The 27,131-nt window shown below is 35.4% G+C and overlaps 1 protein-coding gene across 20 annotated transcripts in view; it reads right to left on the bottom strand.

Moving 5' to 3' along the window:
• Ralyl (RALY RNA binding protein like) overlaps positions 1-27,131 on the bottom strand; it is an 806,938-nt gene that overhangs the window by 129,299 nt on the left and 650,508 nt on the right. For 16 of the 20 annotated variants that reach the window (XM_075971521.1, XM_075971520.1, XM_075971531.1 and 13 more), the window contains one exon: positions 13,881-13,913. The exons of the other annotated variants lie outside the window; for them this stretch is intronic. In XM_075971521.1, the coding sequence (XP_075827636.1) occupies positions 13,881-13,913 (33 nt within the window). The remainder of the gene's footprint in view (positions 1-13,880; positions 13,914-27,131) is intronic. 20 annotated transcript variants of the gene reach the window in all.

Genomic DNA, 27,131 nt, shown 5'->3' with positions numbered 1-27,131 from the left:
TTCTATTCAGTGGTAAAAAACAATGACATCTTGAATTTTGCATGCAAATGGATGGAAATCAAAAACACTTTACTGAGTGAGATAACCCAGACCCAAAAAGATGAATATGGTATGTACTCACTCATTCGTGGATTCTAACCATAAACCAAGGACATTCAACCTATAGTTCATGATCCTAGAGAAGCTAAATAATAAGATGAACCAAAAAAAAAACCACCATATATTTATCCTCCTGGATATTGGAAGTAGACGAGATCTCCAGGCAAAAGTTGGGAGCATGGGGGTGGGGGTGGCGTGGGGGGAAGAGGAAATGGGGAGAGAGAAGGTAGAAGGGGAGTATAGGGGAGAGTTTGGGGGAATGGGATGTTTGAGATGGAGGAAGGGTGGATATGGGAACAGGGAAGAACATACCTTAATTAAGGGAGCCCTATTAGGTTTGGCAAGAGACTTGGCTCTAGAGGGGTACCCAGGTGTCCAAAAGAAATGTCCCCAGCTAGGTCTTTGGGCTGCAGCAGAGAGGGTGCCTGAACTGGCCTTCTCCCATAGCCACACTGATGAGTATCTTGCATATCACCATAGAACCTTCATCTGGTGATAGATGGAAATAGAGACAAAGACCCACATTGAAACAATGGACTGAGCTCCCAAGGTCCCGATGAAGAGCAGAAGGAGGGAGAAAATGAGCAAGGAAGTTAGGATCACGAGGGGTGGATCCACCCACTAAGAAAGTGTGACTGATCTAATGGGAGTTTACCAAGGCCAGCTGGACTGGGACTGAATGAGCCTGTGATCAGATAGGAACCTCTCTCTGAATGTGCCAGTCATTGAGGGCTGACTGAGAAGCCAATGATAATGGCACTGTGTTTTGATTCTACTGCATGTACTGGCTTTTTGGGAGCCTAGTTTGTTTGGATGCTCACCTTCCTAGACCTGGATGGAGGAGGGAGGACTTTGGACTGCCCACAGGGCAGGGCACCCTGACTTCTCTTAGGACTGGAGAGGGAGAGGGGAGGAGGAGTGGGAGGAAAATGGGAGGAGGTGGAAATTTTTAATATATAAATAAATAAAAAAGAAAGAAGACAGTGATAGCTTTTACTGCCCTTGTCTTAGAGAAGCAAATAAAAACTAAGAATTCAGCTCTTTCTTAGAAAAAGAGACCAATCTAATAACTTAAAGGAAGCCAGAGAAAGGAAATTAATGTCAGGTTCATGTCTGAAGACAGATCCACACAATCAGCCACATAGAAAAAATATAAAGAGGGAAATATGATTATACAGCAGATATCACTGGTAATTTTTAAAAAGTAAGTGATATTTCTTGTAATAAAGTCAAAGTAAAGTGGTGCTAAGATATAGCACTACTAAAAACCATGCTAAAGAGAAAATTCCCTTAAAATGAGAAAATGGCATTTCTGAACATAGTATTCTTGTGTTATATTTTTCCTTTGTGAATAATACATTATTGCTTCCACAGTGCTACATTTTCCTCCTGTTTTAGTTCTCCTAGTGTATACATATCCCTAGTTGTTGATTTCATACACATGGGTTTTGTTTCTTTACACGTGTGTGCACTTTGAAGGTAATTTTGTGCTTTAAAATGGTCCAAAGTATAGTGTTCCGTGGCTCTGGTCTTTTTAAAAGCAAAGGGGTTGATGTAAGAAGGAAAAGCATGCATCTGATTAGTTTAATTTAAGCATGAATTGTGTTAGTCATGAATTCAATTTTAGGGAGTCAACAATGTGTTTCTTCAGAGAGAGAAGAACAGAGAAAAGTTATATATTAACTAGCTCACAAAGTATTGTGAACAGAGAGGCTTGCAGAAAAAAGCCCCATGCTCTCCTTGGAACATGGATATGAAGTTGTTGATTAGGTATTTGTCAAATAGAATATATACTTAAAGTACTGCATTAGCAACATATCTTCATATCTTTCTTTCTTTTGTTTGTACTTCCACCAGTTTTATTCAGTTTGAAGTTGTCCATGTTATTTCACAAGCTAAGTAATATTCTTTGTAATAAGCTTTCTAATTTGATTATTTTGTGTATATAACTTTAAATTTATTTTCCAAATAAGTGTTTTCATTTGTTTGTTATCTGCACATGTTACAATATAAACTTTTTAAGTCTTCCAGGAAAATAATTGTGATGGTAAAATTTTAAATTTTTTTCTTTCTAAAATTTCCTTTATTTTTTAATTGATTTTTTTGAGCTATACATACATTTTCTCTGTTTCCCTCCATTCCTTTCCCCTCCCCTTCTACCACCCCATGGTCCCCATGCTCCAAATTTACTCAGGTGCCTTGTCTTTTACTTCTTCCCATGTAGATTAGTGTAGTGATAGAAGCAGAGGGCTGCGGCTAGCTTTACCCAAAGTAATTACACAGAAACTATTCATTTAAACACTGCCAGGCTCATTAGTTTCAGCCTCTTATTGTCTAATTCTCAAATCTTTCTTTAACCCATATTTAGTAATCTGTGTAGCACCATGAGGTGGCGGCGACGGCTTACCGGAAAAGATCTTAACCTGCATCTGTCTCAGAGAGGAGAAGCACGGCGTCTGACTCACTTCCCTTCTTCCAAGTATTCTGTTCTGTTTACTCCACCTACCTAATTTTCTGTCCCATCAAAGAGCCAAGGCAGTTTCTTTATTTAACCAATGAAATCAACACAAAACAGAAGTCCCACCTACATCAGATTAGATCCTGTATGACTCTCTCTTAGGCTGGTTTTCTTTGTTTTATGTCTAAAAGCCACTTATGAGTGAGTACATATGATATTTGTCTTTTTGGGTCTGGGTTACCTCACTTAAAATGTTATTTTTGAATCCATCTATTTTTTTTTTTTGCAAATTTCAAGATGTCATTTTTTTTTTTTTGCTGTGTAGTACTACATTGTGTAAATGTACCACATTTTACTTATCTATTTTTAAGTTGAGGGGCATTTAGGTTGTTTCCTAGTTCTGTCTATGACACACAAGCTGCTATAAACATAGTTGAGCACATGTCCTTGTGTATTTTTGAGCATCCTTTGGCTATATACCCAAAAGTGGTATTGCTGGGTCTTGAGAAAGGTTGTTTCCTAATTTTCTGAGCAATCACCATGCTGATATCCAAAGTGGCTGTATCAGTTTGCACTCCCACCAGCAGTGCAGGAGTGTTCTCTTTATCCCACATCCTTACCAGCATAAGTTATCATCAGTGTTTTTGATCTTGGCCATTCTTACAGGTGTAAAGTGGAATCTCAGAGTTATTTTTATTCGCATTTCTCCAATGGCTAAGGATATTGAGTATTTCCTTAAGTGTCTTTCAGCCATTTTAGATTCCTCTTTTGAGAGTTCTCCTTTTAGGTATTTACTCTGTTTTGGTTTTATTTTGTTTATTGTTGTTTTTTTTTTAATTGAATCGTTTGTTCTTTTGATGACCAATTTCTTGAGCTCTTTGTATATTTTTTGGTTGGTGAAGATCTTTTCCCATTCTGTTGACTGCTGTTTTGTCTTGTGTAATAAGAAGGCTGCTTGTTTTTCCCAGCCACCCAGAAACTGTATTAATTAAATCACTGCTTGGCCCATTAGCTCTAGCTTCTTACTGGTTAACTCTTGCATCTTAATTTAACCCATTTCTATTAATCTGTGTATCTCCATGTGGCTGTAGCTTACCAGCTGAAGTTCTGGCATCTGTCTTTGGCAGGGCTACATGGCACCTCTCTGACTCTGCTTTTCTTTCTCCCAGCATACAGCCTAGCTTTCTCCACCTAGTTCTGTTCTTCCCTTCCATAGGCTCAATGCAGTTCTTTATTCGTTAAACAATAAAAGCAACACATAGACAGAAGGACATCACACACCAGTCTTGTTGACCATATCCTTTGCTTTACAGAAGCTTTTCAGTTTCAGGAGGTCCCATTTATTAATTGTTTCTCTCAGTGCTTGTGCTACTGGGGTTATATTTTGAAAGTAGTCTCCTGTACCAATGCATTGAAATGAACTTCCCATTTCCTTTTCTGTGAGTTTCAGTGTGGTTGTTTTTATGTTGAGGTCTTTGATCCATTTGGACTTGAGTTTTGTGTATGGTGATAGATATGGATTTATTTTTATTCTTCTATATGTTGATATTCAGTTACGCCAGCACCATTTGTTGAATTTGCTTTCTTTTTTTCCATTTTATAATTTTTTCTTCTTTTCCTTTTTCAGGTGTTCACAGCTGTGTAGATTGATATCCAGGTCTTTGATTCTGTTCCATTGGTCCTTCTGTCTGTTTTTGGTGAGATTGCCATTTTTACTATGTTAATTCTACCTACCCAAGAGCATGGGAGATCTTTCCATTTTCTGGTGTCTTCTTCAATTCTTTTCTTCAAAGATTTAAAGTTCTTGTCATACAGGTCTTCCACTTGTTCGAGTTACTCTGAAATATTCTATGCTATTTATGGCTATTATGAAGGGTTTATTCAGTAAATATAATGTAATTTAAAACAGGATGGTGATTAGAATGTGAGGCATCAGGGTAACTTCTGGCACTTAGCAAATTAGCTTAATATTTTCTGCTCCAGAAACTTACATAAACTTTTGTTAGACTGTCTTCCCCTGTGGAGTTTTAATTTTAAAAGGGTTTCCCTTTTTCTGCACTTACAATGTGTTATAAAATGTAGATGTGATAAACTCTCCTATTTCTAGTATTATTGATTTAGATTTCATTTAAAGTTATTTTATTTCACTTTTATTTGATAATTCCTTTATAACCTTCATTTCCATACAGTTCTGACTCCCTTTGAGGCCATTTCCTCTATGTTTGGATGTATCAGTATTGGATGGTTTTGTACTTTGGTAATATTACAGAGTAAGAACACAAAAACCTAATTGGGGAATTCTGGTACGTGTGTGTGTGTGTGTGTGTGTGTGTGTGTATGCTTATAACGTACACATATTCTAGGCTTGTTGACTATGGTCTCAAGGGAGCTTAGTATGGTAACATTTTCGGGCTATATTGGTATGGTCAAACTGTCTGTATGTCTATGGGGATTGTTAGACTTCTCAAAGAAGACTAACCTATTGATCCCAAGAGAGGATTTTCATCTGGTCACCAGAGACTTTAGATTAAAGCCCGGATGATGAGACCTTAGAGGCTCTAGTAAACACTTCCTGGCTTTTATGTAGGTTTCATTCTGAGGTAAGCGCTTGGTCTGACAGCCATCACCTGAATTCTTCAGTCTCTCTTAAAAGAGGGTATGAAAAGTATCAGAACTACATGTAAGGTCATTTGCTAAGCAGATTTTTCTTCTGTAACAAGTTGGCCCTTTTCTTCCCCAACTAAGAGTATTTTGAGAAAATGCCTATTCCTCTGAACCATTGATTTAATGGCCTGACAGCCAATGGGAGGGACATATATCTTTTTGAAGATCTTTACTTTCACCAGGCCAGTTACATTCCTGATCTAAATTTTTTGAATGTTTTGCTTTTGGGATTTATGGTTTTTGTTTGCTTGTTTCTTTGCTTGTTTGTTTGTTTTGGTTTGGTTTGGTTGCTCAACTTGTTGTTTCGTAACATTTGACTACGAACCAGAGGTTAAGTTGAAGTGCTACGGATCATTATGGCTTCCAGTAATTAACAAATGCTTTACATACATACACACATATGTACATATATGTATATATTTCTTTTTAATGGTGAAATTAAAAAAAATTCCTTTGTTGAAAGCAACTCCAAAGACAAAGATTAAGAAAGAGTGATGCAGAAGCAAAGGGAATGGAAGAACAGTGGGTAAGAACAAAACAAATTGAAATAGAAGAAAGCTTAGAAAAGGAGAGAAATGAAAATCGAAAAAGGGTGGGTAGAAAGGAGTAAGGGAAAAGGAGGAAAGGAGGTAAAGGTAGAGAAACAAGTGGTTGAAAAGAAGAGAAGTGTGAAAATAAGCTGAAATGCCATCAACACTTTCCTTCATATGGTCATGTTTGTTTGTTTGCACTCAGTTTCCATTCAATATTTCTTATCTCCTTTTGACCAGACAATTGTTACTACTGGCTGTCTCCAGGAAAGAGAATAAACGTGACTGGCTTTGTGACCAATAGCAGTTCCACAACTCTTCAGCAGGTTTCTTTCAGGAGTTACTAAGTAATACTTTATTGAAACAGGAATCTAAGTCAGAGAATGAAGTCCTGAAGATCCTAATTAGAAAAGTTTTATGAAATTAGCATATGAAGTTAGCAAGATGGCAAATAGGAAATCCTGAGAAAGTCTCTTTTGCCACCAGTAGAGGCACCATTATGTCTGCAAGTGACTTGTAGTTTATTCTAATAATAGAATGAACATCCTTGGGTAAGGAGTAAGATGCTAATGGGACACTTATTAGATTATGTTCTATGTAAAGCTACATATAACATAGCATGCATGAGAAAGCCTGTGTTACATAAATGAGACCCAAGGCTGATACTTTGCAAATAATCCTTAATGACCCTATTATGCGACATAAAAACCCAATTCTTTGTACCAATAGTTCTGTATTTACTATGAAACTCACTGCTACAGCTGCTCCTGCTTATGGACATATGTCTTTTATTAATAAAGTGTTCAACTTTTGATAAAACTGTCTATATGTTGGCTTTCCCAAGTTTTCATCACTTTAACTAATATAACTACAGAAGACTTGGCAAAAAAAAATGTCATTTACACATAACTGCACTGGTATTTTGAAATTAAGACCAAAATCCTGTCAATAACATTAAATTAAAATAAAATGAGGTGCTTGTTATGCAAATATTCAAATATTCCAAAACCTTTCAAAACGCCATTAAGTTCCTCATAGGCATGACAGCCTACCTGCAATGCCAGCCACAGATCAGAGAAAAGGGATTCATAGATCAAGTTAGCTGACAAGACTAGCCCACTTGGTGAACTCTGGATTTACCTTAACTCAGTGAAAAAAAAATGAAAGAGCAATGGAGGATGATCTAGACATTAACCTAAACCTTCACGTGCACATATTCACATGAGTGGGTACCCACAGGCATGAGCCCAACAACATGCATATGTTAAAATATATATCCACACATATAACACACATGTATATACACATAAACACACACACGAATACACAATAACGTAGAATTAGAGAATGAAATAATATCAAATTAACCAATTCTTATTTTCAAACCATGTTTTGTACTTTGGAGATTTATGTGTTAAATAATTATGAATGTTGTCCAAACTACAGAAAAGGAAAACATAGTAGGTACGTATCTAAATATATTTTACCATCATTCTTCTGATGTTGTTAATATAAACGTGTACAATGTCCAATAAATTCTCCTGTAGTAAGAGCTTTGCATTCAGTTGTTCACAATATGGATGAAAATAATTCCTGTCTCCTGGATTTGTGTCAGCAGCCACTATTATCATAACATAACATTTTCACATACTCAGTCCCCATAAAACAATAAAGTGTTGACCTTAATGAAATTAGATAGCTGTCCCCTCCACAAAGGCTAACAATATTATTGCATGTTTTCTCTTGAGCTTTAAACCCCATGATAACAGCTTGAGAAACAAAAGCAGGAATGGTTGCTTGTTTTATGGAGCCCTCCCTTATCTGTACTTAGCAGCCTTCCTTTAGTAGCTTGAGTGCTTAGCCTGCCTCAGCTCTGCTGAGACTAACATGGACAATCAAAGGCACATGATTTACAGATTTCCTTTAAATTGCCTCCCTAGAATGGTTCACTTTTAAAGGGTTTTTTTAAAATTTTAAGTATCTAAGTGAGTTATAACATACTTCATTGGAATACTTTAGCCTTCATGATATAATAATTTAGCCAGGATCTGGAAAAAATGTATTATCATCTTTTACATTCTTCTCATTAATGTTAAGGGGAAATTGTAATCAAGAGTTGTCCACTGGTGCATTAACCCACAGTCATACTATTGATTTCAGAGTTGAATGTGGCATGCAGTACCTGATGACATGTTTTGAATGAGATCTAGAAAAACATTTGTCCAAGAGAACAAGATTCCTATGAATCTGTAACAGTCTATTTTAATATCTACCGTAGTGAGAAACTGCCAAAACATAGTTGATGACTGTTATCCCCTAAGTTCCCTTTGTGTATGTGTATGTCATAAGAAGTTCTTAAAGCACATTAATCACTGGCTCTGGCTAATTATTTAACCATTATTAATTATCCTAGGATAGCTAACTTGTTTTGCAGAATTCAGTATAAAATCTTTTTGAAACAAAAGTTATTTCTGTACTATGAAAATGTTATTTGCAGTACTAAAAAGGCCATGTCTTGAGATTGATGAAATAAAAATAGCAGAAGCCCCAGGATAGGCTCCATGTCCACCAGCAGCAGATCTATATCTTCATGGATGTAGACTATTTCTCTGTCTCTGTCTCTCTCTTTCTCTCTGTCTCTCTCTCTCTCTCTTTTTCTCTCTCTCTGTCTCTCTTTCTTCAATGATGAACAACATTCTCATGTCAATTTTTTTGAGAGAGAATTTTCCTATGCTATGCAATAATAGCTATCCTCAAATATGGATTGTGAAATTTGGGTTAATGTGAAATTCTATTATATGAACAAATTAGACAGTAGTCACAGTGCTGATAACACTGCTTTGAAATATCAGTGGTTATAAAGTAGTACACCACTGTTTTCTTTACAAAAAGAACTTAAATAAATCTGTTTAATGATCCTATACATTTTCCTCTCTCCGTGTAACTATATTCCTTTCTGCTATAATTTGCAATTATTTCTTTTTCCCAGAGGAGAAAATTTTACGAAAGAAATAAAAGCCATTTCACTCACAAAATCAGCTTCTCTATATCCTACAACATTTTTTATTTTGTGGAGACTGAAGAAGATTCTTTAAGATGCTTCTACTGTGTTTTATTACTAAAGAGTAATGAGTTCCTGCAACTTTAAAATAGGTCCCGGGGCCCATGTTTTCAAGACACTACCGTCACAATGTACACACACATGATTGATTACCCAATTTACTGATATTATTTTATATGCCATCATGGTGCAGTTTAAATGATTTTGACAAATACAGAAGAGTGTCATTGACAGGTGGAGAAATAAATGATGGGTTTAAGTTTTCTAATGTTTTTTTTATAGCATTTTGCTCAGTAGCAGGTTAATAAATTAAAATTACAGTTGGAACCTCAGACCTGAAAGCACAACTGCTTTATATGGCAAACATAACTTTGTTGGAACTTTGTGTGCTCTCTAGAGAAGTAGCCTGGGGGCCTGGGAAAAAATGAGGCAAGTGCAGTTGCTAAAGAAATCATTAATTTTGTGGTAGTGTTGTTTGAGTCTATAAAACAACAAATATGGATTTGTAGAAGAAGAAAATTGGCTTTATCTCTTTATTCCTGTTTTCCTTGGAGAGGTATAGAAAATTACATTTACACTATCAAAAGACAAGCACTAAGTTGCCCATCAGTGATTCCAGATGGTTATGTTTAAATATTAAGGGCAATAGTTTATTAACCTTCTCTAAGTATCTATAGTGCAGCTGGAGTATAGCTTAGATTGTCAACATGGCCCAATGCAGGGCAACAGAGAAACAAACTACCATTCTGACACTTGTCAGTTCTGATGCTCTGAAAGAACATGATTACAACAGGCACTTTTCATTGTTATGTTGTTCATTTCTATCTTATATTTTCTCTCATATGTCCAAAGTACTGTGGTTAGTTTTAAGTGATCTTATGATGACCTCCTTTAGACAATGTTATTCTTAAGCTGTAATCAAAAGGCAAGCCCATGGCCATGCACACTAAAATGGGTTCATTTCACCTACTAACTGAAAACTTCAGTCTTTTGTTATAAATTTTGCCAGTCTTTGGTTTCTCCTGTTTTTTTGTGAATCTTAATCTTACTATTAAATGCTGGGCTTGGCTCAGTAACCTCTTTCCTGCCACATGCCCAATGTTTTCTCCCAGGAAAGTCATTCTTCACATAAAAATATTAAAGATTTCTTTCCTTAAACATGAATATAAATTTTATTTGTATCTTGGAAGTTTTTCTAATTTTCTGCTCAATGGTTTTAAGTTTGCAATGCCAAATTTAAAAAAAAGTCTCAATTCTTAAATGATTAGCACACATTTGTACAATTCTACCTTTACATTTTTCTGATCCTTAATGAAAACTAGAAATCAAAATAATTTTCCACTGTCTTTATTTCTATTATAAAAATTGAAAATGATATCTATGCTTTGCATACAGCTGATATATTTGTTCAGGGTTTGTCTTCATCTCTTTATGTCATTGTTTTAAATTTTCTCAGCTGTATTTTTTGGAGACTATCCATATCATAAGCAGCCAATAAAAAAGTCTTGCTGATTTCATTCTTTGGAAACCTCTCTTCCATTACTCACTATTATCACTGTCCTTCTATAATATTCAGACACTTGGATTTTATCATTTAGAATTACTATGATTCAGTAAAACTTACTTCTTTGGGAAAGATTGATGACTTCATTGATCATTTCACAAAATGTTAATAGAAATTGGTATTTATTTCTTGTTCATTCTTTGTCAAATATTGTCTTAGTAATATGAGGGAGATGTAATGATCATAACCATATTGATTATAGATTACCATAAGCTGAAAATCAGATTCATGAAGAGCTAACCAGTTTTCCAAGTTAGTTATCTAGGAAATGCCAATATGGCACTCAGATCAAGGAAATCTATTCATAGAATTGTGACCTGTAAAACACAGATCCAATAGTGTCATGATGTATAATACCTGTAGACTAAGGTTGTCTATGAAACTTGGAATAGTTTAACAATCTTGAACTCAATAAGAATTTCAAGGTTTAACAGAGTTCTTATAACAGCTGAGGTATACTGAATATCTAAATTCAGTATCAAGATTGCAAATAGTTAGGGACCATTTTGCAAGGAGCATCTCCAAGTGTCAACAGTCACAGTGCTTGGCACCTGAGGAAAATGTATGGATTTTCCAGAGAGATCATTCTATGCCTACAGTGTGAACCTCAAACTTCATGTACCAAGATGGATGCTTCCTCTTACATTTGTGTTACATTAGAAGAGCATGGAAAGGTTTTTTAAAGGCAAGACTATGTTTAAATAAGTTTTTTTCTTAGACCTGTAGAAAACCATTTTGTTCTTATTGTTTTAAAAGCAAAGTTGACTTTTGTTTTCTCCATTTCTTTTCTACAATCACTATTTATTTAATGTCTTATAAAGCAAAGCATTGGAAAACCAAGTTTAACTAATTTTTCTGAAATTTAATATTTCAAAAATGTTTTAAAAACCAGTTACTTATCTTGCAAAGAAAGTGAGATAAGTAATAATGTTAGTATGTTTTTATCTAAAGTCATATCGACATATGAGTAATAATATGAATTTATATTATTTCCATATTATGTATATATTATTTATTTATTTATTTATTTATTTTGGCTTCTACATGTGACTCAAAGAAGTTACAATGATACCTGACTGAGTGTTTAAGCAAACTGGTCATATACCCTGAAGAACTGTCAGAAAAGTTGACATTTTTAAACAATTCTTATGAGTCAAGAATAGTTCTCAGTGTTTAATTCAAAATATCTTGTTTAATCTCCAGTTTTTATATGAAAGCTTGATGCATGGGGCTTTAAGAAATTGTCTAAATGAATGCAGCTAGCAGCAACTATTACAGACAACGAAAGCCAAGGATACTTTTATGAACACATATTGACAGATGCTTTTATATATTGATGGATGATGGACAAAAACATGCAATATTTAGAATGCTTTTAAGCTAACATAATTCACATGGGTTTTATTGAAAGCAAAGTAACATTTTGAAATGTAACATACTGAAAGCAAATGTAACATTGCTTCCCATGTTTCAATTAATATATGAACTGTACAGATGCATTTATTTATTTCATTGTGTGATTAAGTATTAATTCATAAATCAAACATGAGTTTTTCAGAGTTCCTGGTGTCTGCTGAGTTCATAAGTATTTTTTGTTCATAAGAGGTTATTAAACAGAGGAAAGAGAAAGATACATGTATACTTTAGGGAAATATTATTAAAAATAAATATCTCATAGGGAAATGGAGACATTCATCTGTAAATAACAATATGCCGTCAGAAGAAACCTTTTGTTTTTAAGAGGTATGAAGAAACCATCAATACATTGTTAGTGTCATGCCAATATTCCCAACTTGAGTATTTCCTTATTTTTACATTGTGCATATTTTGAGTAGTTTAGTCTCCTTGCTGAAATGTTGAGCACTAAACTCTTGATAAACTTAAAACAAAGACTACTTAGAATCAGCCTTTGTTTAAGAACGGTATACAGTGAAAAAGATGGATCCATCTAAAGTAACGAGAACAGAAAAGGCTGCAAAGAAACGTTATTAAGTGGGGCATGAAGCAAAGCTATTTCATCACTCTTGACTAGAGGGCAGATAAGTATGAATTCAAATGAGATTTCTTTGGGGTTAGAGATTTTAACAATAGGGGTGATGATCAAAGCAGGACAAAAGTATTCTGTCATGATTTTTCATCATCAGACCAATTCAAACTTCCATTTTTCATGAAATTCCCCATTAAAACCATATGTTTCATATTCACCTTCCCTAACAACTCTTGTGATTTTCAAGTGGTGAAAGACACACTGAAAAGCACTGATGAGTGAAAGAGAATTGGTAACCACATTGTTCAGTAGATAATAGGAATACTCTACAATTGTGACCAGAGTGATAAAAATAGTTGATCTGAGTATTTTGAAGGCTATCCTCATTACATGAGAATGATCAGTTAGCATACAAGCTGAGAGTAAGACTTTTCTTCTAATAAAATATGACATAACACTAGTTTTCAGCCTTTTAATACATTCACCACAATGCTGATCATATGAAGTTCTTTCATAGGATATTTGTATATAACAGTAAATGGTTATTTAACACATCAGACAAAATAAACATGATTTATTCTTAGTACTAACAATCTGGGAATGGTATATGCTTTTGCTTGCCAACATTATATTATTATTGGGACATACAGCATCACTAAGACAATATCTCACCAGAGGGTAAGTATTACCTTTTATTTATCTGCCTTAGGACTTCTCATCTCTGTAAGTCACAGAGGCTCGTGATGTGAGTGAGAAAATGAAAGCACAGTATGCAGAGGTTGTGAAAAATATAAAGAGAACCTCAGAATGGGGAAGGAGAAACATTGAGTAGAACAGATTTAAAAGAAATAGTACATAATGGGTAGAAAGAATTAAGAATGTCAAATCTCTAGTTTAGAGGAATTTTCAAAATCAGTCTGAGTTGCTCTTTCATGGATGATCAAAATACTTATCATAACTAACTGTAGGGGTTTGGAAGAAAATGGCCCCTATACGGAGTGGCAGTATTAGGAGTTGCATTTTTGGAATAGGTATGGCATTGTTGGAGGAATTTTGTCACTGTGAGGATGAGCTTTCAGGTCTCCTTTGCTCAGGCTGCATTCAGTGTGATGCACAGTTGCTCCTGCTGCCCGTGGAACAGGATGCTCCTGCTCAAGCACCATGTATGCCCACATGCCATCCTCCATGATGATAATAAACTAAAACTCTGAAACTGTAAGCTAGCCCCAATTAATGTTTTCCTTTATAAGGGTTGTATTGGTCATGGTGTCCCTTCGTAATAATAGAAGTCCTAACTAAGACACTTGGACAACTTCATAGGAGACAGAGGCTCATTATTCATCAGTTAGCTGAATGTATGATGTCACAAAATGTCATATGGAAAAAAGTTATTTTTTTGGTGAAGTGACAAATTATGACTGTTAATATGATACTAGTGGAATAGAAATGTCATTTATGCAGTCCCTTTTAATTTAAACTAAAATAACAATAATTAAAATATTTAGATGTGTACTTACCCAACAGACAGGAATGGCTCCTTTGATTCAAGCCTATAAAATATGAAAACTTTATTTTAATATAATAGCTATATATCCATTTGATTTTATATGGATTTGGTAAAATATTGTACTGCTTGGACAGAAATGTGTGTACGGCAGAAAAATTATATGCATATATACACACATATATGCCTAATATTTATTATATAGTATATGTTATAATATGTGCTATATATTATATGTGTTATATATATGCATATGTGTGTATGTATATGCCTATTATAGCAAAGCTACATGTTATTGTCCTAGTTGGATTTGACGCAGTTAAGTAAAGTCAAAGCCTCAGAGTGGGAATACAACTTTTATAGACAGTATTACAGTGAGAGTTAGAGTCTAATTCTTAGGTGTACTCCATATCCAATTATGTTAATAGTGACCATTTGATTCTAGATGTTTTAATATATCTACATTTAGTTGTAAGAGTAGAGATATCTATAGTGCATTTTCTTGGATATTTGCTCGGTGATTGATTCTCAGGGGATATACTCTGCAGTGACAAGGGAGGAAAAGTGTCACACTCAATCATTTGCTAGGAGTAAGACCCTCGAGAAAGAATAGTGCTATGTCATAGATTAGGGTCCTTTCTCCCAGTGTCTGCCTGTTTCCTGTTTCTGCAAAAAGTCCAAATGTGGTATCTAATATGGAAAGGCTGTTTGGATGTGACATCTCCAGAAATCTACTTTAAAGGCCTTTGCAGCTCACTTTTCTAACTATAAAAAGGTACAGAACTGATTCCAGCTAATTTTCTGATTCCACATGATATCTCCACATTCTTTATAACAAGTCAGTTTTTAGGCAATTCTGAAACAATTCTCAAGGAGATTTAAGACAGGTGTGTATTTTTCTTATATATTTCTTATGCAATTATGGGCCAAATTAGGCCAATATTGATAAGTTTTAACTAAATACAGACATTTCATGTTTAAATGCTTGAAAGCTAGTGAACAACCACTGGTGTCATTACTCAGGAGCCTTCCATTTCTTTTTCTTTTCTTTTCTTTTTTTTTTTTTTGAGACAAGGTCCATCATTGGCAGAGAACTTAATGAGAAGACTAGACTGGCAGGCCAACAAACTTCAGGATCATTTTTGTGCACAGGAACACACTGAAGAGTTGGAGCAACGACTATGTGTTCACAGTTTTGCAGCATTTTCTTCAGTATTTTATAGAAAAATATTTCTATGTATACTTTTTATTTACTCATGCTATGTAATAATATCTCTAGAATGAAATGGAAACAACTTTTTTTAAAGAAATATGCATGCTACTTTGAATATATAGCTAGATTTCTCCCTGACTTAGAAATACATAGTAATTTGGTTTTTTTGTATATTAGCATTTCAGCTTTTGTCCTAGTGACAATTTCTTCTAAGCTACCACTTTCATATCACCAAATCTCTTAAAAATTTTCACGACCACTGAATGATAACTTCTCAAGCATGCACCCACCATGCCTCAGGTGTCATCCTCCCCAACCCTCTTCCTACTAAACAATATACCCAAGGTTAGAGTTTACTTGTTGCCCAGACAAGCACACTTCATGTTTTTTTTTGGTGCCTTTGATATTCCAGTTTTCTAGTAAAATTCATTTACAATCTCTTCCCTGATCAACCTAACTTATTTTAGCACTTATTTTAGCACTCATATCTCTGAGTTTGTAATACCAACAGTTATCACTGGCACACAGTCATGGAGATTTCAGCTGAGAGGTGCTGTGGGAAAATCCTACATCCAGTAGCCTACAAGTTACCTGCCCACTGGGACATAGCCTCATATACTATTTATGCCCTGTAAAGTATGCCTCTGATCTCTTTTCCAGGTGTGGGATTTGGTTTCTGCTTTCTGTTCCAGCAGAGAATTCTGATTTGTGAGTCAACCTCTAAATAAATAATCATCTATTATTCTCAATTCTGAGCTAGTGTGGGATTTCTTTTAAGAATCCTTCTTCATCTGGCAGCCAATGTGGGACACATACATTTAAACTCGTGTGTGTGTGTGTGTATGTGTGTGTGTGTATGTGTGTATGAATATACAGAGTTGGTTGGTTTTGGAGTTGGCAATGGCTCTGTCCTTCTCTCCATCCAGGCATGTTGTTAAAAGAAAAATTCAGAGTTTCTGTCTTAAGTCAAGAGCCATCTGGTATGGGACAGAAAGAAAAAAGAATTTAGAAAAAATATTACTTCTCTTTATATCTTTTTTGTCTCTATCACACTTTTTATTGAATATATATGCCGGTATATCTATATATAAATAATGTTTAAGTTTTCCACAATGAACAGTGAATTTTCCTGCAGTAATATTTGAAGTTTCCAGGAAGAAGATGGAGCCCCACAACAACAACTCCTCCTGGTAGATATGACATCATGATGCTGATAGTGCTACTATAAGACCTGTTTTTGGGTACCAGCTCCTAGAGATGGTTCCAACTTTGTGCACTTTTTATTTACAACATCCTGGCCAGAACTCCAAATAAGAACCTCAGAAAAACTTTACCAAATAATCAGAGACTATTTGCAATTATACAAGACAGTAATCTTGGAACTTAGCCATCATTTTACTTTCACAGGATCCCATAGGAATAAAAACAAAACAAAACATCACCCCCATGACAGCTGGAAGTAATTCTAGAAGATGATGTTCCCTCTCCCAACAAAGTTTATCCTCAGGGTTAGGGGTATCATTTAGGGAATGATTATAATTGGTATAGGGTTGGGGGCTGGAGGGGGAAATTTTGTAGGCTCAGGGATCTCTTTTAAAAAATAAAGGAAAAATTGGATGTGATAATAGATTAGTGTAAAGTTACTCACATTAATAATAATAGTGAGTAATAGAGTGAATATTTGTGAGCCATTATTTATAGACAGTTTACATTGGTATAGATTCTTGTATATTGATACCAACTTAATTATATTGAATATGTTCCTATTTTCATCCACCATATTTGTATATCTAGGCAAAGTTATTTTGTCATATCATATGCATGCATGCTTCTACCTCTGCTTAAAACATTTTTGTATATTGAAATAATTTTAGGATATATTTATCATATTTCAATGTCTATTTCTACCTCTGATCAAGATAGTTATATACTGTTTATATTTTTGAGGTCATTGTCCTCATTTGTTGCACAGTTGTTACTGTATAATATTCTAATATGAAGTCTTAGTTTTTAAGTTATAGAGGTATTAAGAATTATAGATCAATAGTCATCTATGTTTGCTATACTTATAGTTAGATTAAGCAGGTTCTTTAGATACATACAGATTGTATTCTGCATATATAGGTAATCTTCAACCACTTCAAAGAGCTCTAGAATATGGCATTTAAATAACTTAGGGTTCTGTTGAAGGGAGACATGATTGCTCCTGTCAGCACTGATCTATTTCCCAGAGATTGTTGAGCACCAAAGACTCTCCACTTGGAGCTTATTTTCTTCTTGGCAAAATTGGCTTTTGGACACGGAACTGCCCATGCCTCAACCACTGACAAGGTACATGGAATCTGGAAATGTATAAGCAGGACTGTAAAATCTTACCAAGACAGGGTAAGATGTTTTAAAAAATTTCCTGCCTCTGAAAATGGCCTGTCAGTTACTGTAGGCCCTACCCAAAGTTGGTTGCTACAGCAATGCAAATGAGACTTTGGGTGATTGCCTAGGTTTCCAGTTGTCTCTGTCATTTGTTGCACATTTTTGAAGTTGCTTGACTGCACTTCCTGCTTACTCAGGTAATATTATTTCCCTTGTCAGATCTTCAATGGGGTTGAAGACTAGTTGTAGTTACTTTTCTCTCATGATTTGGCTAAGTTATATTCTTATAAGACTTAAACTCATGTGATAGGATAATTATTGAATATATTTGCTCTTATTGTGTATAATTTTGCAATAGGCTTAGAACCCTCTTATTTAAACAAAAGTGGGAGGTGCTGTAGGAAAGTCCTATAGCCAGTAGCCTTCAAGTTACCTGCCCACTGGGACTTGGCCTCTTATACTGTTTTTGCCCATGTAAAGCATGTATCCACTCTCTTCTGGCTGTGGAATTCAGTTTCTGTTTCTGTTCCAGCAGAGAATTCTAACTTGTGAGTCTACCCCTAAATAAACAACCATCTATTATTTTCAATTCTGAGATGGGATTTCTTTTAAGCATCCTTCTACAGAGAAAAGAGACTGGTTGCAGTTTAAAGCTCATCTTTCTGTGTTAATATGGTCTATGAACCAAACAGGAAAGATGATATTGGCTATTAGTTATGCTAAGTCTTAGAGGTTATGTTTCATATGCAGAGAGGGTACAATGAAGATTTCTAAGCATCTTCATGGTAAAGCAGAACAAGAAATTGTAAAAAGAAATGGACCTAAGCAGCGTAACACACCTCCTAAATGACAGCACTGCCAAAGAATGTCACAACAGTCCATGATGAATGGTTCTCTGATACCACATATTCAATTTAGTCTCATCATTTTGATTCAATGTCTCCAGTCCTGCGCTGTCAGCAGTACTGTCCATGCTCACGGTGCCCAATTATATGGCATATACCTTTAAGAATTTAAGGTGCAACTGTGAAAATAGAAAATTGTTTGCTTAGAGCCGCTTACACAGTTTCTAGCACTGACTGGATTCTGTAGGAGGAGACTGCTTGTTAGGTTCCTGGTTGCCCAGACCCAAATAATCACATAGAAACTATATTAATTACAACACTGTTTGGCCAACAGTTCAGTCATATTTCTAGCTAGCTCTTAAATTAACCTTTTTCTATTATTTTGTATTTTACCATGAGGTTCATGGTTTGTTACCTCTTACTTCTTGGGAAACTACATGATGTCTGCCTCCTTTGGCAGCTACATGGCCTCTCCTTGACTCCACCTACTGTCTTTTTATATCTCTTCCAGTATGGCTTTACTCTGCTAAGCCATAGGCCCAAAAAGTTTTAGTCATTAACCAATAAAAGCAATACATATACAGAAGGACATTCCACATCAGGACGCTAAAGAAAGACCATTGACACTGAACACAAACTACCAAAGTGTATAATAATATCATTTTAGTTCTGAAGATTGAAGAAACAATACAAATGAAAAAAAACTATGAGAAACATCACTTTAGAGAAAAATCGTTTCTCAGTTTAGTCCTTAGGAATAGGTGATTGATTACATTGTGATATGCCCAGAGAGAACCTGTCTATGAGATTTTATAAAGTAATTGTTTCGTGTAGAAAGAGTTTGATTTTATCCTTCCTAAGATTCAGTTTCGACAAGAAGAATGTGGTGAATTTAATAATACTTTATTCAGGCCCATGAGAATTTAGAAATAGAATAAAAGAAAAGCACCATCGCCTTTAAAAGAAAAGACTGGGCAAGTGTAAAAAACCAAAGTAGAGCACAGAATTAAGATCAATAAGGAGAATTAAAGAGATTAAAACTATATTAAACACAAACAAATTCATATTTAATAGAAATAATTTAAAATACTTCATAATTGCTTACTTATTTTAAGTTCTAATATTCTGTGAAGTAATTCTTATTATTGATATGAAGATGCATAAAAGCCTATAAATATCTTTTCAAAATCACACAGCAAATACATTGTTGAGAGTTGAATTCAGGAGTTCTCTCCCTAAAGTTTCCACTTCCAGTCCTGTGATGTACTACCCTGAATTTATACTTTATTATACCTTAATAACTATAGCACCATTGCATCTTCTAGATCAATGTTCATGTTCTCTGTTGAGAAACCACACTTTCTCATGTCTCTTTGTTTAACTTCTGATTCTGAGATTTCTGTCCCTCTTATTGTTTGCTTCCAGTGTGTGACCATGAGCACCTACCAAACATTTGCTAAGAGCCTATAACATGAGAGTTTCCAAATGAAATTCATGATCTCCCTTTGTTCTGATCTTCCTCGTATATATTAGAAATCCTAACACTCAGCCACTCAAGCCAACAAATTAGAAATACTGGAGTTTTTCTCAGAGTTCCTGTCTAGCTTTCACTTGCTGTCAGAAGCTCTTCATAATTTGGTTAATTCTGTTGTCAAAAGACTTTTTCTTTCTGTTCTTGTACCTCTTGTTTCAATACTTACTCTTCAAATGATTCTCAGGTTTCATGTGGGCTTTTATATAGTCATCCTCTCAGATTTTCATCCTTCAGTGTTCTCTAGAATAACACATATACCAGTAGAACTGTCTTCTTGTGTCCAGATGCACCTATACAACCTCATTACAATGATCAGAGCACTTTCTGAAAATCATAGTGAAGGGAGCAATGCGCTATCCTTAAATATATTTATTAACAAGTACCAGTGTGATCACAAAGTTTCTGCTAAGACTGTACCCTCCTCAAAAGTGTGACGTCACTGTATTCAAGTACTCATAGTTGGGCCATTATTCATTCCTTTTTCTGATTTAGGATGTTATCTTGTTTCTCAGACTGTCCTTGAAATCTTCATTCTCCTGGCTTCAGCTTCCTCAATGTAGGAATAACAAGCATGCACCATCTTATCTAATGTATTATTTAGCAAAGAATCATAGGAATGGTTTGCTAGTAAACTTTCATACCTTTGCCAGCTTCTGACCTTTTTATTTACTTATATAATAAAGGTCAAAGTTCTAAAATACATGAGTTCACTCAAAATCTATATCCAGTGTAACTTTTTGTTCTTAAATCTTTTACTATTTCTGTGTACATGGTTTGTGCATCAGTCACAATTACCCAATTTCTCATTGTCTGATGGTATTTTGATTTCCCACACTCTTAAGTTTTGCTTCTTATTGTGTTTTTATAGAAAAAATTTGAAACACTTTTGAAAAATTATGGCTTTTTTATAAAACTAAAATATTTTATAAGCACTTAAAATTATAAAATATGTACTACAATAGTGAAAAATGCCTTTTATAGTGAAAGAATATTATAGTTTACATACCAAGTACTGTTCACTAGTATCTGATCCATTCCCTTTAGTAGTGACATATGAAGCTGAAAGCACATTTAATATGAACATGGTAAACACCTGTAGGACACAGGTTTGAGAAGCCATTTATTAATTTTAGTCTGACTATGTGACTTTGGCAAACTAACGAACTTTTCTTTGTGGTTCAGTTGTCTCATCCACAAAATGAAAATAATAGTGAACCCAGCTTTCAGGACTAAATAAATTAAAATCAGATCAATAAATACATGTTTTAAACCTAGACAACTGTAGGAGTCATTCCAAAGTCTATATAATACTTCCAGCTACTCTTTGCTCCTCTATGAAGATGAAAATAATACAACTGCCATATTAGCTTATCTTCAGTCAAACTGACCTCAGAAGTTAGATAGTCCAGGTCACACTGAGTTATATTTTAGATGATTGCTTATTAGTTATGGGCTAATTTAATGTGCTAAAAATAATTTTAAGGATGAAAAGTTGTTTGATTTTTAAACTCTAGCTTATGTATTATTATCAATTTTTTGTGTTCTACCTGTAAACACAGAACATATTCTTTATGCCAAGGCACCGCTTTAAATAAGGTTTTCCTTGTAAATAATGAAACATGAACAAACAATGCTCTTACAAAAAAGATGAACACCTAAAAAGTGATGTTTTAAATCTCTTCTATCTGATGTCTTTCATGTATTAAATTATAACACCCTTTATTAATCAGCTTAGACACTGCTTTACTGACAAAGAAATTTTCAAAAAGAGAAGCTGCTCTTGTCTACAGAAAAAGTAGTAGTGGGTTACTGTGGTTGAATTAGTTGAGAAGTAAGTGCTAGTAGTTAAAATCTGTTTAATCATTTGAGACAAACAAACAAAAACAAAATTGTTTCAAGATCCTGTGCTGTCTATTCAGGACTTTCATTCCAGGATATAATCATTTTGGAAGAACTAAAGATTCCTTAGGAGAACAAAACAAAATAAAACAAAAAATTCCTTAAAGTCTAGCATGGTGTAAAATAAGCACTGACTTCCTCAGCTCTGCACAGACACTGGTGTTCATCTTGTCAGCTGGTATCTTTATTTGAATGAAAACCCAAAATACTACAGTACCAAAGCTTGGTACAGACACTCATGGTTGATTCTTGTACCAACCACATCATTTTTCTAGTCGTGACAACCTGCAAGGACATAGTGATAAAATGGATTGTAGGGATCATTCCTTGTTTAGTCATGTTCTGTCAACAACACTGAGAAGTTGTTGGTAAAAGAAGGCTCTGGGTCAGACTGAAAGCAGATCCCTTGGGAAGCTGTGAATAAGAACTGTCATCTCCCAAAGAGCTGGCTTGCTCTAAAGCTGGCAGGTCAAAGAAGCTCTAATTTTCTTGTCAGTTCTGATTAATTGATGATGGCTGCTGGGAACAATGTGCTGACAAGAACTCTAAAACCTTCTTAGGTCTGAGAATGTAAGAGGTCTATAATTAACTTATGTCTGTTGAAGCACTAAGGAAGAAAAAGAATGATGTCTAAATATGTATTTATGCAGGTTGTGTTGATAGCAAACACAAAATTTTACTCAGGTTTACAAAAAGATGGAAATGTTCAAATTCTTTAGAATAACTGATTTATACAACCTGTTCCAATGTGAAAATAATAATACACATTACATAGTATCTTCTGTGATATAAGAACAATTTTGAATGTGGAAAAATGCATTTTAGCATATTTAATCCTTAAAATCTTCTTGTGTGCAAAATTGTCATCATTAACATGTTTAGCTAACAGCAAAATAGAAAAAGGATTGATTTTTCTTCATATTTAAGGATAAAAATACAAAGAACATGATAATCACAGAAAGCATGCCTCTAATCTTAGTATTTCTGAGCATTTGTGCTTTCTTCCTGTATTTATTTGATGAACATTAAGTATTCAAACTAATCCTCAATTCTTAGAAAACCCAGCTTGTTCATTACTTTGGTAGAATACCTCTCTAGTGAATTCAATTTCTTTTGGATAAAAAGTAGCTTTGCCCTTTCCCTCCTGGAACACCATTTTCAAGGGCTTTCATGCCCAATTGATATCTCTGCTGAGGGCTACCATCACGTTCCTTGGTAAGGCTCATTTGCAGTTACCACATCTGCACTGCTGTCCCCAGGGATAGATTAATAGATGGCTGTGGGATCAGCACAGAAGCTCAGTGAGTTTTTTAACACTCACAGTCATGACTTTTGCCTCATTGGAAATTGAGGCTGCAGGGATCATATCCCTTCGATAGTGGATAATGTTCTTTTATAACTCTGCCAGAGGATGTAACTGTAGTAAGAAAGGAAGAAAAGGCTCCAAAAACACCTCCTGGCAAAAAAAAAAAAAGATTGTTAACTATTTTAATATTCTCTTGGGAACCAAAAACACTTTTTTTTAAAAAACACTTCACAAGTCTTCCATGGGGATGGGAAAAACATTAGACCACAGCAGATTGGAACATCTTCTTTCTCCAATGTGACCCTAGAATGAATTTCACAGTTTCACAATAGAAGTGATGCACAGAGTTGTGCAGACATTTCTATTAAACCACAACACCAGCAATAATAAAAATTCTTAAAAAATACTTTCAAATTCAATTTTTTTCAACCCAACATTTGCTCATAGACATTCTGAGCCTAGGATGTGAGGACAGGAACACAAGAAAGGCAGCAAATGACTTCTCTGCTGTCTCTATCTTTAGTTACTTGCCAGTGGCTGATAAATCCTACAGATCACCCTCTTCTGGTGTGAAAAGTGGGGAAATAGACCATCAGTCACTAAGTTGTCTTGTTTTTAGATCCCAATCCTCAGTCTTGTTCACTACACAATTCTCGAGTCATTTGTCTTTGTTCTACATTTAAAAAATGAAGATATTAGAGTTAGTATAACTCTATGTAGTCATGTGGTAACCAGTCAAGATAAGTTTTGGCACATATGAATGCTACGAATGCTGTTTCACACATAAATGTCAATAACACACAGTAGGATGGAAGAGCAGTAACATCTGCTCTCTGGGGCATCTGTGGTCTATTACCTTCCATCCAACTGTGTCCTACCTTCTCACACACTGCAGATACCAGGTTAAACGTTACTCTCTGCCCTTCTCTTAGCAAAGTGCACAAGACTCTTTCAGATGAATTTGTGGCTAAAATTTGATATAGTATTTGAGAATAATAACACAGTTTACTGGGTTGCTTGTCTTCATGACAAGTGGTCTGGTAAGTTAATCTGAGTTCTTACATTGGTAAACCCAGATCCTCTCTGATATAGCTACCAACCTACCTTTAGATTGATGGAGGAAGGTCATTGGTTAATTAAATAAACTGCTTGCCCTGATAGGTTAGAACATAGGTGGGTGGAGTAAACAGAACAGAATGCTGGGAGGAAGAGGAAGTGAGCTCAGAGATGCCATGATCCCCTCTCCTGGGCAGACGCAATAGCTCTGCTCTCTGAGGCAGACATGATCAATGAAGCTCCGACCCAGGATGGACATAGGCTAGAATCTTTCCCGGTAAGACTGATGCTACACAGATTATTAGAGATGGGTTGATAGGGTATGAGAATTAGCCTGTAAGGGCTAGAGTTAATGGGCCAAGCAGTGTTTAAAAGAATCCAGTATCCCTGTAATTATTTTGAGGCATAAGCTAGCAGGCGGCCGGGGTGCTGGGGATGCAGCCCCACCACTCCTATTACTACAGAATGGCACCCAGACGTGTGGACAACTGAAACCACTGAAAGCCTGAGAAAGCTTGGGAAAGAGTAAAACATGTTTTCATGGTAGCAACAATTTCTCGGGTCTGCTCTGCTTGCTAGAAGCAAGCAAGCACTCTCATCTAAGAGAGGCTTTCCTGACTCAGCTTTAGCTGCAAAACTCTGCAGTTCTTAAGAGGTTCTGCCACGAAACACTTAAATGGTGTTGATAAAAGTTGACTGAAAGCTTGTTTTCAGCCGTAGCAGGAACAAAGTTGTGTTGTTTTAAAATCCTGGCTTTCTGGGCTGTCCTGCCAGGGCAAACTCTGACTGTTTGAAGCAGGAGGGCCGACTACAGAGAGAGGACTTGAATGTTGTCTGTTGCAGCTCGCTTGCTTGCAGGGACCTTGAAATGCCATAGAGTTGCGGCAGTAAACGTGGCTACAGCCAGTACCTAAGCCATGAGGCTGGAAAGCTAAGGAATGGGCTGGATCCAGCCGTCAAAGCCATGGCTTTAGTCCTACTAATATTGCTTGGTACACTAAAGACTCATGTGGTCAGAAAAAGACAGATATACAGTAAAGAGAGATTCAAAGACAAAGAAAATTTCTAAATGATTTACAGTGTATTAAAAATATATGAAGACTAAAAGTTAAAGTTCTTAAAGTAAAAAACAAAAAAAAAGGAAGAAAGAGAGAGTTGTTGGGTGTGGTAGTACACACCTTTAATCCCAACACGTGGGAGGTAGGGAGATTAACCTCTGTGACTTCTAGGTGTGGTAGCACAAGCCTTTAATCCCAATGCCTGGGAGGCAGAGACAGGTGGATCTCTGAGAGTTCAAGGACAGCCTGGTATACAGAGTTATTCCAGGTCAAAGATACAGAGGACCTGTCTCAAAAAGCAAAAAGTTAAAAGTAAAAATAAACAAAATAGAGTTAAAATAAAGCCGTACAAAGATGGAAAATAAACAGAGAATTTTGATACTGTATGCTATTATGCTCTCTTTGAATTGTTTGAATGCTGAGGAAGGAGCAACATCTGCTAAAAGATATTTGTTTATAAATGCTGCTGAACTAATCCAACATAGATATTTTGAAAATGCCTTGACTTTGAAATTTGGATCTAAGGACATGATGCTTTGGAAAGGAGTTTCTTATTTTGTTTTCACAAAGGGTGAGAGGCTGTGGATTGCTTCTATTCCAATATGGATCCTGAAGGATTGCTGTGAACATCTTCAGAAAATTGCTTCACTCAACTGCCAACTGACATGAAACTAGCACACAGGTTATACCATGAAAGACCTAATTAACGATGTCCCCATTCAGCAGGAAGCAGTTTGGAGAGAAAAAAACTGTGCCCATGTTCCCAAATATGGTTTATAATTGTTCTTTTACATTTAAAAGGGGATATGATATAGGTATGAATAATTTACATTGATATGGATTTTGCTTTAGTGATTTAAATTTAAGGTCAATTTTGTTATATGTATATGTGTTTCTGATCTTGATTAAGGTATTGTGATTGTGTAGTTCATTTGAAAATGTAATGTATATAGGTTGTTAATAGATAATCATCTATAATAGTCAAGTTTGTGTCATGTTAGTTAGATTTTCTAGATGTGCATGGATATATTTCAGATAGGCATTCTTCATATCTTTCAAAGGCTAGAGACTATGGCATTTTAAATGTTTTAATAACTTAGGGCTTTTCATGACAATGAGATACTCTGCTCCTGGCAGCACCAATCTACTTCAAGAAGAAGATGGACATCGAAGAGGATCCTTATGGATTTTGATAGCCATTTGGGCAAGAAACTGCTCTGGCCTGGACTATTGCATAAACTGGACATAGAGAATCCACAGAGAGAGGACTACAGAATTTGCCTAAAGGTGAGATGATCTTTTGGGGTTCCCAATTCATGAAGGAGTCTGCGAGACATTCTTCAGGACACAGCAGATAGTGACTGAACTACTTTTGAAATTTCCTGCTTCATGGAAACATCTCTGGATACTATGGGCCTGTAGGCCTAAGATGGATGCCCCGACGGTACAGAACTTTGGGTGACTGTTCAGGCAGCAAAATGTCTCTGTCATTTCTAGAGTTTTGAAGGTTGCTTATTTCTTGTTTACTTAGGTAATATTATATCCTTTTGGAGTCTTTGATGCAGTTGAAGAATAGATAGATAGTTAAGTTGTTTTCCTTTGTTATGATAACAATAAAATAGATGTAAATATTGTAATTTTTACTTGATAACTGTTTTGTTATATGTAATTTTGCTATGTTAAAGTTAAACTCTTCCTTTTTTGTTTAAACAGAAAAAGGGGAAATGATGGAGGAAGGTCATTGGTTAATTAAATAAAGAAACTGCTTGCCCTGATAGGTTAGAACATAGGTGGGTGGAGTAAACAAAACGGAATGCTGGGAGGAAGAGGAAGTGAGCTCACAGACGCCATGATCCCCTCTCCCAGGCAGATGCAATAGCTCTGCTCTCTGAGGCAGACACAATCGATGAAGCTCCGACCCAGGATGGACATAGGCTAGAATCTTTCCCGGTAAGACTGATGCTACACAGATTATTAGAGATG

This window comes from Microtus pennsylvanicus, chromosome 5, assembly GCF_037038515.1.
Source record: "Microtus pennsylvanicus isolate mMicPen1 chromosome 5, mMicPen1.hap1, whole genome shotgun sequence".
Lineage (NCBI taxonomy): Eukaryota > Metazoa > Chordata > Mammalia > Rodentia > Cricetidae > Microtus > Microtus pennsylvanicus.
Note: the sequence above shows the minus strand (reverse complement) of the source record. Positions and strands in the feature narration are given on the sequence as shown.